We start from the raw sequence: 15,577 nt of genomic DNA on the forward strand, positions 1-15,577 counted from the left end.
TGATCGCTGTCACAAGAACAGGCAGACGGCTGGATCCAAGTGCAGCAGGTTTATTAGCTCAGCTAAAAGTCCACAAAGCTAAATCAGGGTCAGGCAGGCGGGCGGGGGTCAATGACAGGCATGAGATCATCAGAGGAGAGACGGGGGTAGTCAGGATCCAGGCGAGGGGCGGGGCAGGCAGACAGTGTCAGGAAACAGAAGATCAGGTCCAACTGGACCGCTCAGTAATGAAGGCAGAGTGGCACAGACAATACTTCCCACTGAGTGAGGCTCAGTCCAGTGTCTAAGTTGACTGGGATTCATTGAGTGAATGAGAGACAGGTGTGCGGCATCCAGGAAGTGCACGCTGGGGGTGCTGGGAGATGAAGTGCGGTGACCAGAGGACGAGACGGAGCTTTGACTTCTGATGGATGTGACCCATTCATGAAAAAAAAACCTATGAAATTTTTAGAAGACTCAACTAAAGTAAACTTTTGGGTTTCCTTGGCAACAGAGGTTCTTTGTTAACCACGCCCACATCCCTAGCATCATATGATGTTCATCGACCAACCGTTCATTTCCAGTGATGCTCCGGGAGTTAGGAGGCGGTGGATCCAAATATCCACAACACGAGCGTTGTGATGTTGTTAGTGGAAACATTTGAACTTCCATCAGAGATTTTGGCCCCATTCATCATTTTTTAGGGTTTTTAGACATTTTTGCTCAAAGGCAAAGGAAGACAGAAGGATTGTGAAAATCATTAGGTCATCCATTTATATATGCATAGATGTACATACATGTCAATAGGAGCATGCGTAACCATATAAGAATAATTCTTATTATTAATGACAATTATTATATTGACATCACACACACACACACATGGGTGTGTGTGTGTGTGTGTGATGTCAATATAATTATTGCTAACAAACACAAAAGAGTTTGTGCTAAAACCTCTTTACAATGAAAAATCCAAACAGTCGCCATGACATTTTCTGAAATCAACTAACCCAGCAGGAGTCGTGTGATTGACACGAAGACAGGAAGTATTTCCTCCTCCTCCTCGTCATCATGATCTTCATCATCGTGTGCAGGTTTTGGTCTCCTGAGGTGAGCAGAACATTCCTCTAAATGAAGGGAATCCCTGTTGCTTCCTGCTCCGTGTGGCGCCTGCATCTCTAATGACTGCAGGCTCAGACACGTCAGGAGCGAGAGCGCCACCATGTGGTTCACAAACGTACTCTTCTTCTTTCTGAGCTTCGTTTTTGCTCATTTGTTTTCATTTCATCTCCGTATTCCGACACTTTAATCTTTTATTGTTATGGATGTCTTTTTGGGGGGGTGGGCTGACTCTCGTGACAGGATGAGGAGCATCACATGCAGGATGCTCTTCATCCCTCTGGGGGAACAGACGGGCAGTCATCGGTGGCTGAGGGGCTCTTCGTCTGTCCGTGTCTGCAGAGCGATCGGCGCCAACCCGCTGTACTGCGACTGCCGTCTGCTCTGGCTGTCGGACTGGGTGAAGAGCGGCTATAAGGAGCCTGGCATCGCCCGCTGCGCCGGCCCCCCCGGCATGGAGGCCAAGCTGCTGCTCACCACGCCTGCTGACAGCTTCCAGTGCCTCGGTGAGCCCGCGCAACCAGACGCCCCTCCAGCAGGAGGTGGGGAGGGGTGGGGGGGTGCACATTTAGGGGGGGGGGGGTATTTTTGAATCAAAGCAACCTGTTGAAAACACCTTCTGAGTCAAACGTGATGTTTTTTTTGGAGAGGATCAAACTGAACAAACGCCCACATAGCGCCGCCTCCAAGCATGATGGGAAATGAGAGGTCATGATGGAGTGTGACCTCCGTCAGGAGCCGCCGCCGCTCCTCCCACGCGCTCCTGCCTGTGAAGGCGGGAAGTTTCAGAAATCAAACCATTTCATCCGACAGTTTCTCTGATTTCAGACCGGATCCTCTGGGTGGGATTAGGTAATCTGGGTAATCCTCTGTGGCTGTCAGACACTCACTGGTGGTGCAGGGGTGGAGCGGTCGACCTCCAATTCCCGCTTTGCACAGCCATGTGCTGAAGTGTCCTTGGGCAAGACACTGAGCCTCACGTTGCTCCCGGTGGTTCTGGGTGTGCACAGATGAGCGGGACTGTAAAGCGCTTTAGGCCTTCAAGGACGGGGAACCTGCTGAATCTCTCTGGGGGTCACGGGTTGGTGGGTGGAGGCGGGACACACCTGAACAGGTAGTCAGTCTGTTGCAGGGCCCCTTAGAAACCTTTGTTCCAGTTCATGTAGGGATCCACAACAAACCGGCGCCTTTTGAATGTCGGCATTTGAGAGGAAACGTCTGACCACCTCAGAGCAACAAACGCTGCCATGAAGCATCTGGGAGGTTTGAATCCGAGAGACGACCAACCTTTCTGTCCCGTTTGTAAAGTCAAACATCGTAAAAGAGAAGAAGTATCTCCTTTATCTCAGCTTTTAGACCAAAAAACACATCAGTTCCTCAGTACTAGCAGTAGTTTTGTCACCTGTTACGTTTTTTTAAATTCTACTTCTACTTGAGTAACATGTCTGGAAGTGATGCAACTTTTCCCTGAGTGGATTCTTTCCCCACCTGTGCACAAACCTCTGGAAAGACATTCCAGGTCAGAAGACCTCACCTCTACCACGTTCCTCTGATCATGCTGCTCTGTCAGGACCTTTCTCCAGATGTTTGAGGGATCCAGATGTTTCTTTGTCTTCTTGTCTTCCTCCGTGGATCCACGTTTGTCTCAGAGTCTCCTTCTCGGATCAGGAACTTGTTGGTTCTTTAGACGGGTTCCTCCATTAATTGATTCAACAGGTTTGACAGTAATTAGATACTTTCTTTAGTAATGTGATTACTTCTTTATTTTTTAGGAGGATTTAAAAAAAAAGTGATAACCCTGAAAAAACAAATCAAAGGGTGGGGTAAAACACTTTAAAAAACAAATAAAGGATAGTAAAAGACTCCAGAAATGTGAAAATAGGACACTGTTTGAATAATTACAAAAATAAAAGCAGAAATTAGGCTAAAAGAGGAGATCAGCCAAACCTCACTTTTCAGTCTCATCCCTGGGGAACCCAAAGGATCAAATTTGGCCCCAGTTTGTTTGTTTGTTTGTTTATTGGCTGCTGTTACTTGCTGATGAAACAACAAACAAAGTTGTTGAATGAACCTTGAAAGCCCAGAAGAAAGTCCTTCCTGCTTTTCCTCCAGGCTTAGGATGCAGAAGCGCGTTTTTCTTTCGATCTTGGGCTGTTTGCATCTCCATCACCAGATTCCAGTTATTCAGCAACTTCACCTGCAATTTTCTGTGTGTTTGAACATTGAAAAACAGGCTTCATTTCTAGTTTGAAGGAGCTTTCCAGTTTTCCAGTTCCAGTTCAGTCTCCTGAACACATCAGTAGATGGAGCTCTGGGACGATAAGGAAACAGACATTGCTTCAACGTTTGATCCACCTGTGTCTCTGAGATGAAACGGGGTTTCATGAACTGCAGCCGCTTCATCCATCAGCAGATGCTGTGGATGAAGACTTGGAAATGTCTCCTCTCAGTCTGTGTGGAGGAAAAATCAGCAGACATGAAAAAACGTCTTATTTGTTCAAACATTTTGCTGCAGCGCCGCATCTAAATATTTGAAAATAAACCAACAGATCAATACTGAAACTTTAGGAAACCCTGGTATTTGTGAGTCAGACATCAGCATCAGTGGCTGCTGCATCCTGATGATCTCTGAGCCCCCCCCCGACTTCTGTCAATAATTGTTGCTCGTCGTCGCTCGTTCCCGCCCACGCTCCCACTCACCAGCAGCTTTTGCGCTGGCGTCTCCCTGCGTTTGCCTCCGTTACGCGCCTGTCAATCTCTTTGTGGTGTGACTGACGCGTTCTGCAGATCCGAGCTCTGAGGCCGCCGCCGCCGCCTGTCACTTCCAGGCTCTCCTCAGGCGAGAGTCTTCAGCCAGACCCCCAGTGATGTGGAGGAGAAGGATGAGGAGGATGAGGAGGATGAAGAAGGATGCATTTCTAACGCCTCTGTCACAGCAAAGCAATTAGGTTTGACAAGACAGAAAATTGGTCTGGACCTCAAATGAAATCCAATAAACATTCAGATGGTCGGCTCTGAGCAGCAGAACCGTTTTTTACAAAACGCCATTTGGAAATGTTGTTTCTGAAGGATTTGACAAACAAAAAAGGTTTGTAGAAAAATGACACCACTGAAAAAATGTGTGTGTCATGTAATCCATGGACACCAGTGAAGATAGCAAATCATTGAAGAAAAAAGGTTCAGAGCACTGTCTAGTGGGTCTAGATGACCCACCTCCCAACGTTCAAGTGCCTAGGATAGAACAAGGGTTACTCATGTCCTTCATCACAATAAAAGTGCCACAAGAAAACAAAAACATGATTTTGATTGGGGAAGGATTTACCATTTACAGTGATCCCTCGCTATAACACGGTTTACTTTTCACGGTTTCGCTACTTCACGGATTTGCATCGTGCATTGTGTTCTGCATTCTGATTGGCTAAAAAGTCACTCCGCTTCTTCTCCACCTGTGCCTCAATAACGTTGCAGTTTAATATGTACACGTACGTAAAACAGCTCGCCAAATTTACATTACGTGCAAATTCTCTAGCAATTTAGAGTTTCTCTAAAACCCATTGAAAAAGAGCGACAACAACTGTCAATCACTATGTTCTTCTCCTGAACAAACACAGCTGCACCGCGGGCTTCAGAAGAAGAAAACACTGCAGAGCGGAGTCAGGAAGCAGCGGCTCAGTCTGAAGAGCAGTAAATACACCTGAGTCACTATTTGTACCACTGTACTTTGTATTTTTTTCATGATCATTTTAAATTTTCTCTCGTTTAATCCAATTACTCTGGTCGCGGTGGGCGGGGCTAATCTCCGCGATCTGTTCACATTGATGATTAAAATTATTATTTGTCAGTACAGTACAGAAGTTATTTGTTGAAAAAAAAAACATTTCTAAAGTACCTTTATTTGTGGAACAAATGCTCGAGCCTGTAAAATGGTTTGTTCTTTCTTTTCAATGTATAATAGAGTATTTAATTGGATAATAATTGTAAAAAAATAATAAGTTTTCTACTTCAAAGATTTGGCCTATCACGGGTTCTTTTTTGAACGTAACCCACGCGAAAAACAAGGGTTTACTGTATTGTTTTATGACATCACACTCAGTATAAGAGCTTCGTGTGAGTGAGCGGCTGGTTGGCTCTGTGTAGGACCAAGGTTCAATTCCCAGGGGGTGCAATGAGCCTCAACCAATGTGCCTCAGCCAGTGCCCAGCCATGCAGCCACAGAGGTCCCTGTGCCGGTCCCCAGCCCAGACTAGCTAGAAATGGAAGGGAATTGGGCGTAGAACCCTCCACCAAATCACCTGGGTGAATCAGAGAAAGTTGTGACGACAGGACAAGCTAAAAGGGAACAAACAGAACTCAGAATCAGGGTTTTCTTCATTCTTATTAGCTTAGTAGCAAATTTAAAGAAGGATTTTTCAGAAGTTTGGTTTTTTGCCGTGACCCAACAATGAAGGTTTAAAGCGACTCATTGTGTGCATTGCTGCGTCCTTAGTGTGTCTGTGTGTGTCTGTGTGTGCGTTTAGGTCCGGTGGAGGCGTCTGTCCAGGCCAAATGCAGTCCATGTGTCTCCTCGCCATGCCAGAATGGCGGCGCCTGCCAGGTCCAGTCCTCAGAGGAGTACACGTGCTCGTGCGCGTCCGGCTTCTCGGTACTTTGATCCTGGTGTCTCGGCGGCGTCCTCAGCGGCGTTCGGAGCTCACTTTCTGACCTCTTCCTGTCGTGTTCCTGCTGTTTAGGGGAAACACTGTGAGACTCCCGTTGACGCCTGCGTCAGCAACCCCTGCACCAACGGGGGAACCTGTCTGAGCGACGAGCAGACGGGGGGGTTCAGGTGAGGAGATGTGTCAGCCGCGTACACAGCTATAGATCTGCCATAAATGGAGTTCATCCCTCCCTTTGAATTCAGTCCCGCTGCAGTTCTGGACGAATTCAGGAACATCTGAGCAGCTTTCAAAAGACGAAGGCATTTTCTGCCAGATGTTCAGGTCTCTGATCTGGACTTTGGCCTTTTTTTTAGCAATAAAGCGCCGGGACACCTGAAAGTCCTGCGCTACTGAGTCTTTTAGGGGTTTGGCGGGAAAGTGGGAATACAGGCAGAAACTATCTTCAAACCACGCCCTTTTTACTGAGCCACACCCCTCCAACGTATGTGTAGACTCTCAGTCGGGTGGTGGTTAAACAAAAAGTTCAACTGGTTGATGGTTTGAAGACGTTTTGCGGTGAAATGTCTTCAAACCGGAAATTTTATCCAGTTGAATTTTTTAGAACTTCTCACTTTACACCCCTCCACGGATGCCACGCCCCCTTTTTTCACAGGACAGCTGAGGTGAAAAAAATAGAGAAAAATAAAAAAGCAATTTTTTTTAGAACTGTTGCAGTTTTTTGTGAAAATATTTAGGTCGCTTTATGAAACATTTCCGTTCAATAAAGTTTTTTTTTTGAAAGAACAAAAACTTTCTTGTCGTGTCCGTTCTTTTCCCTGCAGTTGTGTGTGTGCTTTTGGTTTTCACGGGACCTTCTGCGAGGTGAACGTAGACGACTGCGAGGACCACGGATGTGACGATGGCGCCACCTGTGTTGACGGCGTTGGCAACTACACCTGCCTGTGCCCCCCCCATTACACAGGTAGCAGCTCCGACCTCACCTGTGGAGAACATGAGGGCTTCTGGGAAGTTTCAGCTTCTCCTGCGTTCCTCAGGTCTGTTCTGCGAGGAGGAGGAAGATGTTTGCTCTCCAGGCAGAAACCCCTGTCAGCATCAGTCCACCTGTGTCAGCAGTCCTGCAGGCCCCAGGTAAACACGCACTCACCTCATCAGCACAGGTGGGGGACAGATGATGTCACGGAGCCTCTGTTCCAGGTGCGTGTGCATCCCCGGCTGGGTGGGGCCTGACTGCAGCATTGATTATAACGAGTGTTTGGACCATCGCTGCCAGAACGGCGCCCGGTGCGTGGACCATCTGGACGGCTACACCTGCGTCTGTCCGCACGGATTCAGGTATTCCTGGAAAACTCCCGATTCTGACTGAAAATTATTTTTTACTTCTCAAATCTCAAAATCGGACTAAATTCTGGGCCACAAACAATTATTCCAGCAAACACCAGGCAGATGGAAACATGGCTGAAAAGCTCCGAACCAAACATCTACAAAGTTTATTTACATTTAATGAATGAAATAAATGAATGAAAACAAAATTCTTCTGTCTGAAAAGGATTTTTTCAAAAAAAAAATGCAGTTTTTTATTAGTTTTTTAACTTGAATAAAGTTGAATGATGTTGATCTGGAAACACATCACATCAAACACATCACATTTCTTTTTATTAACCCCCCCCCTTCCTTCTCGCTCTGACCCCAGGGGTTGATGGGAGTTGGAGTCCGTCCTCGCTGCCTTTACTTCAGCAGCGGCAGACTCAGATTACGGAAAGCCATTTGTGTCTCTTGTTTTTTTTTTTCTTTTTTAGTGGGGAGTTTTGTGAGGTCGGCCCTCCGCCCTCGCCACCCTGCCAGCGGGCTCTGTGTCAGAACGGCGCCCCCTGCGAGGAGGAGGCGGGAGCTGCAGTCTGCCGGTGTCTGCCGGGCTTTGAGGGTCTGAGCTGCGAGAAGCTGATCAGCGTCAACTTTGTGGACAAAGACTCTTATGTTCAGCTTCAAGACGTGACGAACGGACCGCAAACCAACATAACTCTACAGGTGAGAAAAAAAGCTCAGGTAAAGACACGGCAAACACACACTCACACACACACACACACGCTGTGTGTGTTTCAGGTGTCCACCGCAGAGGAAAATGGAATTCTGCTCTACAACGGAGACGACGAGCCGATCGCCGTGGAGCTTCATCAGGGTCACGTGAGGGTCACCTATGATCCTGGGAACCAGCCTGCCACCACCATCTACAGGTGAAGCTCCGCCCCTTACCGATCGGCCTAACAGAGCCCCTCCTTCCCTTCTGATCACACCTTAAAGTTCATGTGTTGGAAAGCTAATGTTCTTCACTTTCAAAGTGTCCAGAAACATTAAATCTATTTCATTTTCATTCTTCATTTTTTAAACCCTCCTGAGATGTTTTTACCCTGAACCCTCATGAGGAAATGTTCCCATGCTGGAAAACATCCCCACATAACAATGCAGCCACTGCCGTGTTTGAGCTGTTATTTCCTCTAAGACGTTCCTCTCAGTTTGATCAGATTTAGACCTGAGCTCTTTCAGGGACGATCATATCCGGTTATGTTGGGGCGTTTTAGCTTCAGGCCTTCGTGAGCCACAGATCAAAGCGGGTTCTGTTTGTCGTGGACAGCGCTGAGACCATCAACGATGGAAGTTTCCACACGGTGGAGCTGGTCACCTTCAACCAGATGGTCAACCTGTCTGTGGACGGAGGAGAGCCGACCACTCTGGACAGTCTAAGTCGCAGCCAGACGTTGACGGGCGAGGCCCCCCTGTATGTGGGAGGTATGTGTGCTGGTGGGGGGTACAGCTGAAGAAACCCTTCTCCTGACATTTGAAGGCAGCAGACTGACTGTTGGTGTGTCCAGGTATGCCCGAGGAGGTGATTCCAGCCTCTCTGGGACTTTCCTCCCAGACGGTAAACGCCTCCAGTTTCCACGGCTGCATCAGGAACCTGTACATCAACCACGAGCTGCAGGATTTCACCCGCGGCCACATGAAGCCGGGGGTTCTGCCAGGCTGCCAGCCCTGCCGCCAACTCTACTGCGTGCACGGCATCTGCCAGCCGAACACAGCACAGGTAACTGCTATATGTACAGGTAACTGCTGCATGCACAGGTATCTGCTGTATGTACAGGTAACTTCTATATGTACAGGTAACTGCTGTATGTACAGGTAACTTCTATATGTACAGGTAACTGTTGTATTTACAGGTAACTGCTATATGTGCAGGTAACTGCTGCATGCACAGGTAACTGCTGTATGTACAGGTAACTTCTATATGTACAGGTATCTGCTGTATGTACAGGTAACTTCTATATGTACAGGTAACTGCTGTATGTACAGGTAACTTCTATATGTACAGGTTACTGTTGTATTTACAGGTAACTGCTATATGTGCAGGTAACTGCTGCATGCACAGGTATCTGCTGTATGCACAGGTAACTGCTGCGTGCACAGGTAACTGCTGTATGCACAGGTAACTTCTATATGTACAGGTAACTGTTGTATTTACAGGTAACTGCTGTATGTACAGGTAACTGCTGGGTGCACAGGTAACTTCTATATGTACAGGTAGTGACCATTATTCGACCAGACACGCCCACATTTCAGATGGCATTGATTGCAGTGAGGTCTCACTCTGATTTCAGACGGTGAAAGGTCAGAGGTCGTGTCCACAATAGTTTTTCTTTCATGTATTTGTAAGTGTAAGTTTTTTGAGGCAAAATTAACTTTGCCCTTTTACAGAGTGCAGTTACCATGGCAACCACATGCTGATGCGATTCTGGCCTAAACTGAGAAGTTTGACATTTTTGTGAAGTTGTCTGAGTAACAGGTTTAAAAGACAAACAGGAAATAGGGAACAGGAAACAGGAACGGTTTTTTTGTCCTCAGTTTTCCGATTCTGCAGGTTTTTTTAATCATCAGAGGCGTTGTCATGGTGACGATTACTTTTGTCTCGTATTTGGGGGTAAATTCGTCGGGTGGAGGTGGAGATGCAAAGATTAACTCACACATGTGTGCGCCCCCCCCCCCCCCCCCCCCCAGGGTCCCCAGTGTCACTGCCAGCCCGGCTGGACGGGACAGTACTGTGACCAGCCACTAACAAAAAGCCCGACTGGATCGGATGTTGTTACCACGACAACCGGCGCCAACCCCTGTGAGGCCAGCAAGTGAGTGTCAGAGACGCGTTTTGCCTCTTTGAAAGTGTCGCCCCTTGCACACGGGGGGGTGGGCGGGGCATGCGAGTGCTGCATCACAATCCGCCTCCTCTGCTCTCAGGTGTGTGAACGGTGCATGCGTGGTTCTGGACGCGCAAACGTACCGCTGCGAGTGTGAGAAGGGGTACGCGGGAGCGCTGTGCAACTCTGCAGCCGGCTCTTGCCGCGGTCTGCCGTGTCTGCGCGGCAGCTGTGCGCAGACGGAGGATGGAGAGAGCTGCGTCTGCGAGCCCGGGTTCACGGGGGAGAGCTGCGATGCAGGTGAGTGAGGAGCCGGGAAAGCAGATTCAGATCAGCAGAGGGCTGTTCCTAAAAGATCAGTTCATTTCCAGAGGTTGTAAAAAGTTTCCACATCTGTCTGGCTCCATGTGAAAAAGTAATTCCCCCCGAAATCTGATCCTGTAACTCAACTTTGTGACGTTTGAAGGAACTAGCAGAGCTTTTGAAGAGAGGCAGGAAGGAGAAAATTCTGAGCCTCTAAGCTTCGGTCTACGGAGCCCTGGACATGACGTAAAAAAAGAACAAATTGTTTCCTGAAAATATGAATTTGTGCGCAAAGACCAGTAAAAACGGATGATATTAAAATATAAAATGTAAAATTGTGCACACAAACTACCATTTTACTCATTTGTGACCACAATTTATTGATTTGAGGGAAAAAATTATTATTATTTTTTAAGTCATGCCCAGGCCTCCATAGAAATGAGGATTTTCTGTTTTAGCAGGAAAAAGACTCCTGCAGCAGAACTGCAGACAGTGTTTGACTGACAGTTGAAACAGGTTGAAGGTCTGATTTAGAGGTTTTTTTATTCTAACAGATTCAAACTGCTCAGTTTTTCATGACAAATAAAATGATTTGGATCATTAAAAGAAGAATAAAATTAAAATGTAGAAAATAAAAACACTTTGAAGTGCCAGTGAAGCCAAATTAACCAAGATACAATAGAAATCCAAAACAAGGCAAAAAAAGATTTTGTGAGCCAAATAGTCTTTCGAAGCTCTTTTAAGGAATCTGCCACATGGGCGGGGGGGGGGGGGGGGGGGGGCGCAAAAGAATTCTACAGTCTACGGCTTTAAGAGAAACGGGACTCTCCAAGTTTTAAACCGGGTTTCCGGTACGTTAATGAGGTTCTGGCCCGAAAGGGAGCGACTGGAGGTGTAAATAGATTTGGGGGCATGTCCATTTAAAGCTCTGTGTGTTAAAACTGAAATAGTACAAATCCATTCTAAATTCAGTCAGTTATCATCTCTAAAAAAAAAGCCAGCAGGAGCTGCTCCAGGTCAGTTTTTGGTAGCAAAGCCCTCCGTTTTGAAATACTGTAAGAGAATAGAGACGGGTGGTGCAGGAAGAGAAACTGGTGAGGAATGATCAGAGGTTCAGGCTCTAATGATTTCATTGAAGGTAAATATTCCTGAATAGATGAGACATAATTTAAAGACCCTCTCCCAATGAAGGAGGACATTAAAGCCACAGTCTAATCAACTCCTGCCTCTCTGCAGAAACTATGTCCTAGAAAACAGCACAAGTTTTTAGATTTTGGGGGAAATGGCATAATTCTCCTGAACAGACCTGTGAGAACGCTTTGAAAACAGAACAGAAGATGATGGGAGTGACTTGAACAGTTGAGTACAGGAGCAGACCTTCACCAACCTCCTGCACCTCCTGCAGAGTCTCCATGCCGAGGCCAGCCCGTCCGGGATTTCCACCGGCTGCAGCGCGGCCCCGCCCTCTGCCAGACCGTCAAAGCCTTCTCCTGGGTGGAGTGTCGGGGTGGATGCCGGGGAGCCAGCGAGCAGGGCATCGGCGCCGCCGCCTCCTGCTGTGCTCCCCTGAGGATCCGCAGGCGGCGCCTCGCCTTCGCATGCGACGACGGGACGTCCTTCACCCAGGATGTGGAGAAACCTGTGGAATGTGGCTGCAAGGAGTGTGCGTGAGGCAGAGGAGGCTGCACGCACACGCACAGACACACAGAGGGAGGGCTTCTGCAGACAACGGGACATTTGTTTGTTTTGTGTGTTTAAAGCTGACGCAGTTTTCAGACAGTTCTCCCCCCTGATGACATCACATCAGCAAGCCGACCTCCTCCTCCTCCTCTTCCTCACCCCGTAGGACCACTAACCTCCCCAGTCCAACTGTTTTGCCCTAAATCAAACTGACTTTATGTATGTTCCTCTGCAGGGACATCAGTTGTTTTTTTGTGGTTTTTTGGTCCTGCTGGGTGTTTGAGCGGGATTCTGACGAAGTCCACAAAGCTGAGCTTCCACTGAACGATGTCAGCGCAAACATTAGGAGTGCAGGTGCCAAAGCAGGACGAGAGCATCCGGTATTCCGCTCAAACTCAAGGCTTCAGCACGCGCTCGCCGCCTTTGATGATCGTTTCCTCCTCTGAAACCAACCCTCTTCAGAGTTTAGCTGCTTGAGGATATTCTTTGAAGGACATAAAGTACCGTTTTGTTCATTTTTGTGCAGCAGAGTTTAAAGGAAGTTCGCGTCACCAGAGACTACTCTGCTCTGGTTTGAAGAACCCCCACGAGCAGACGGGAGACGTCAGAGTTTAGCCCAGATTCAGGAGAAAGCTGACGCCAACAGAGCGTTCCAACAAGTGCAGCTCCTTAATTCACTCTAATTGATTCTTCATAATACAATTCTGCAGATTTATCAGACAGACGAGGCCTTGTCATAAAAATGTCTGAACGATGCTTCAGGAAGGACAAACAGGTCAGCAGCTGCAGCAACAGCATCCACGCAAACAGCAGCACCTAGTAGTGGTTTAGTGCGCAATTAAATAAAAAAAAGAAACCGTCCTGATCCAACTCTTCGGGCTCCACAGCCGTCAGATGGACCTTCGGGGCTGAAGGGGCTGTGAACTTCTGTCCAATTTTCCGCAAACTTAAGTAAGACAAATATTTTGACCATAAAAAAGTGTTTCTAAGGATCAACGCGCAGAGAGGTCTGACGTTAAACTCCGCCTCTCTGTCAGGAGGTCAGGGGTCATCCCCAAAGGCTTCCAGCCTCCTCGTTTCTCGTCTCGATGTCAAAACTGCTTCCAGTCTTTCTCTCAGTGCCTGTTGCTTCAGCATCTTTGACCTAAGCTATGTGTGGTTTCTATGGTAACGCAGTGAGAAGGGGGAGGGGTCATGTTGTGATATATTTGACATATTTCCCCTGAACTCCATCTGAAATTCTGAAACTGCGACAGTTTTCTGTCCAGAGTCTGGATGGGGGGGCAGCCCAGTCCTGGGGGGTGGGGTGGGGGGTCTGCGCATGCTCTGCACACGTGCAGATCAAATGCTCATTTCATTGGCTGGATCGTTAACATCCCAGCATTCTCCCACACGCGTGTGAATCAGCAATGTGCCAAACTGACGTCAGTATTTTCCAGCTGCAGCCGCGGTTCTGCTCAGCGCCGGAACCGAGGGTCCAACTCTGTTCTGCGTCCTCCAGGAAGTCCATCCGCCGAGCTGTGAAACCATCAGACAGCTTCTTTTAAAACCAAAAAAACGATGCAGCTCTGCTGAATCATTTAAAGCTTCAATCCAGACAGACTGTTAGAGTGAAATGCATCATGGGTATTCAAGGCTGCAGAAAGGTTATCAGCTGTTCTTCTGATTTCATTCATTTCACATTTAACGTGTTCCAATAAAAAACTAAAGAGTTTGACCCCAAACGCTCCAGGATCAGGAAAGTTCTGGAAATCTTTTTCAGTAGAATAGATCAGGAGAAACATTCTGCCGTCACACCAAACCTCAATGAAGTTCAGCCGCTGTGGAGCTAAAAACTCCAACCGTCTTCATGGAGCAGAAGTTCCCCTTCACTTCTGGTTCTTCAAGACTCTGAGAGCAGCAACCCGGGTCGATCCGACTGTGGCTCAGCTGGTGTGAACCCAACCGGATGAACGGGAACGGCTCAGACCCACCGCGGTTTAGCTGTGGGTGGAGCGGCTGTGCGTCAGCGGGACTCCTCTCCATCTGGAGGGGGGGGGGTTCTGCAGGCAGATCATCATCACCACTGATCCATAACGGAAAGACAAACCAGTTTGGAAATTTACGGAGGAAAAGCAGGTCACCTGAAAGCAGCAGAGGGTCAGTTCTGTGTCGTCATCTGAAGGACGTCACAGGTTTGAGAACTTCCTCTCAGCCCGTTTTAGTGAAGCAAAAACCTCCTGAGCCGCAGCTCCTCCCCGTCCAGCGAGGTTCTCCTCGCCGCTGACGTCCAGCTGTTTGTGCGGCCGTCCGGTGGCGATGCGGCTAGCGTGTGTTAGATCAGCTCTAATCTAGTGTGGTCCTGTCCGTAGACTGCAGTGTTAACAACTAACAGACGGGAAGAAGCGGGAAAAGCTGCCGTTGTCGTGAAAGTCTTTTCTCGTCTTCGGTTCTGTAGAGCGATTCCGGGTCCTTCCTGGCCCGGTTTCCCCTCACCTGCTGGGGGGTGTGGCTTGTAGTGCTTGTTCTTCTTCTTCTTCATATTTATTTAAATAAAGACATCCTTCTTTTTTTGTCGTTTTGCCTTTTCTTACTTTGACCTTTGACCTCTTGACTTTCTGCCGCCTTCCAAAGGAGGAGGAGAAGGTGTGGGGGGTGGGTTTTTTTAGAAAGGAAACCAAACAAAGATGGAGGGAAAAAGATGGAAGGATGTCCCCGATGGGGAAGGAGGACGGGTGGAGGTGCTGTGAGACTGAAGCCGTTTAATGAAGGCGTGATTTATGCGTCCCTCCGTGACCATAAAACATAATATATACCCCCACCGGCTCCGGCTCTCCTCCCCCAACGCAGAAACACACACTCGTCCAGCTGGATCTCCACTGAAAGCTGCTGCCTGTGTCTCTCCATCACCCCACCTCCACCTCCTCATCGCTGTCCTGCCCCCTCCCCCTCTCCTCCGCCTCTCAGGGTCTTTTAAAAGAAGGATAAATTCAGCAGCGGTGGCACCGTCCCAACCCCCCCATCCCAATAAAGCCTCCACATCTTCTCCCACTGACAATTAGCTGCACACAAAGGAGAACCACCCTCAAAGAAGCGAAGCCGCTGGAGGAAGTTCAGACGGAAAAACGCTCCGTTCCTCTGACAGACAGGTGTCTGCGCAGACACATGCGCGCTCTCCTGACAGCGCATACATTTAGACAGCAGCCGTTCCACATCGCTGCCGAAGCAGAGCCGCCTTCAGCACCTCCTAATGTATGCTCACACAGACGGCAGCACCATAAAGCATAGGCCGCACGGACAGCCACCGTTTTCCAGGGAAAATCCAGCTGTGAGGCGGGTCCACGTCTGAGGAAGGACCGGTTCTGCCGGGACCACCCGGTCCAGGGGGAGAACATGTACTGCAGATGCCTTTCATTAGGAGGAACTTTTTCTGTTTTAGCGTACTGATAGCTCAGAAACTTTTTACATTAAAGCGTTCTGATGGCGTTCTCCCTTTAACCCTTCATCACTGAGCTGCTCGTTCTGACGGCGGTCTGGAGAATCTGACGTCTGAAAAATGTCCGCCAGATGATGGTCCCTTGAAGGCAGGTTCATGGAGGTAAAGCACCAACCGCCAAAGCTCCAACCGCCAAAGCTCCAACCGCCAAAGCTCCAACGGTTGAAGCACCAACCATCAAG

General features: G+C 48.3%; 1 protein-coding gene and 1 long non-coding RNA gene across 2 annotated transcripts in view; one reads left to right on the forward strand and one right to left on the reverse strand.

The window, feature by feature from the left end:
• Window positions 1-14,470, forward strand: part of LOC101161946 (slit homolog 1 protein) — a 51,825-nt gene extending 37,355 nt beyond the window's left edge. The window contains exons 26-38 of the mRNA XM_023955750.2: window positions 1,441-1,604; window positions 5,616-5,740; window positions 5,829-5,923; window positions 6,578-6,717; window positions 6,791-6,884; window positions 6,951-7,088; window positions 7,553-7,781; window positions 7,857-7,987; window positions 8,386-8,540; window positions 8,624-8,835; window positions 9,804-9,928; window positions 10,038-10,237; window positions 11,646-14,470. Coding sequence (XP_023811518.1) covers window positions 1,441-1,604; window positions 5,616-5,740; window positions 5,829-5,923; window positions 6,578-6,717; window positions 6,791-6,884; window positions 6,951-7,088; window positions 7,553-7,781; window positions 7,857-7,987; window positions 8,386-8,540; window positions 8,624-8,835; window positions 9,804-9,928; window positions 10,038-10,237; window positions 11,646-11,911 — 2,074 coding nt within the window. The 3' untranslated portion in view covers window positions 11,912-14,470. The remainder of the gene's footprint in view (window positions 1-1,440; window positions 1,605-5,615; window positions 5,741-5,828; window positions 5,924-6,577; window positions 6,718-6,790; window positions 6,885-6,950; window positions 7,089-7,552; window positions 7,782-7,856; window positions 7,988-8,385; window positions 8,541-8,623; window positions 8,836-9,803; window positions 9,929-10,037; window positions 10,238-11,645) is intronic.
• On the reverse strand, window positions 5,686-7,041 carry LOC144995084 (uncharacterized). The gene is made up of 3 exons (XR_013658717.1): window positions 6,901-7,041; window positions 6,737-6,797; window positions 5,686-5,820 (listed from the first exon to the last, which is right to left on the reverse strand). It is a non-coding gene; the product is annotated as an uncharacterized LOC144995084 (long non-coding RNA).
• Window positions 14,471-15,577: the final 1,107 nt, after the last annotated feature.

This window comes from Oryzias latipes, chromosome 1 (genome assembly GCF_053564925.1).
Source record: "Oryzias latipes strain Hd-rR chromosome 1, Olatipes_Hd-rR_3.1".
Lineage (NCBI taxonomy): Eukaryota > Metazoa > Chordata > Actinopteri > Beloniformes > Adrianichthyidae > Oryzias > Oryzias latipes.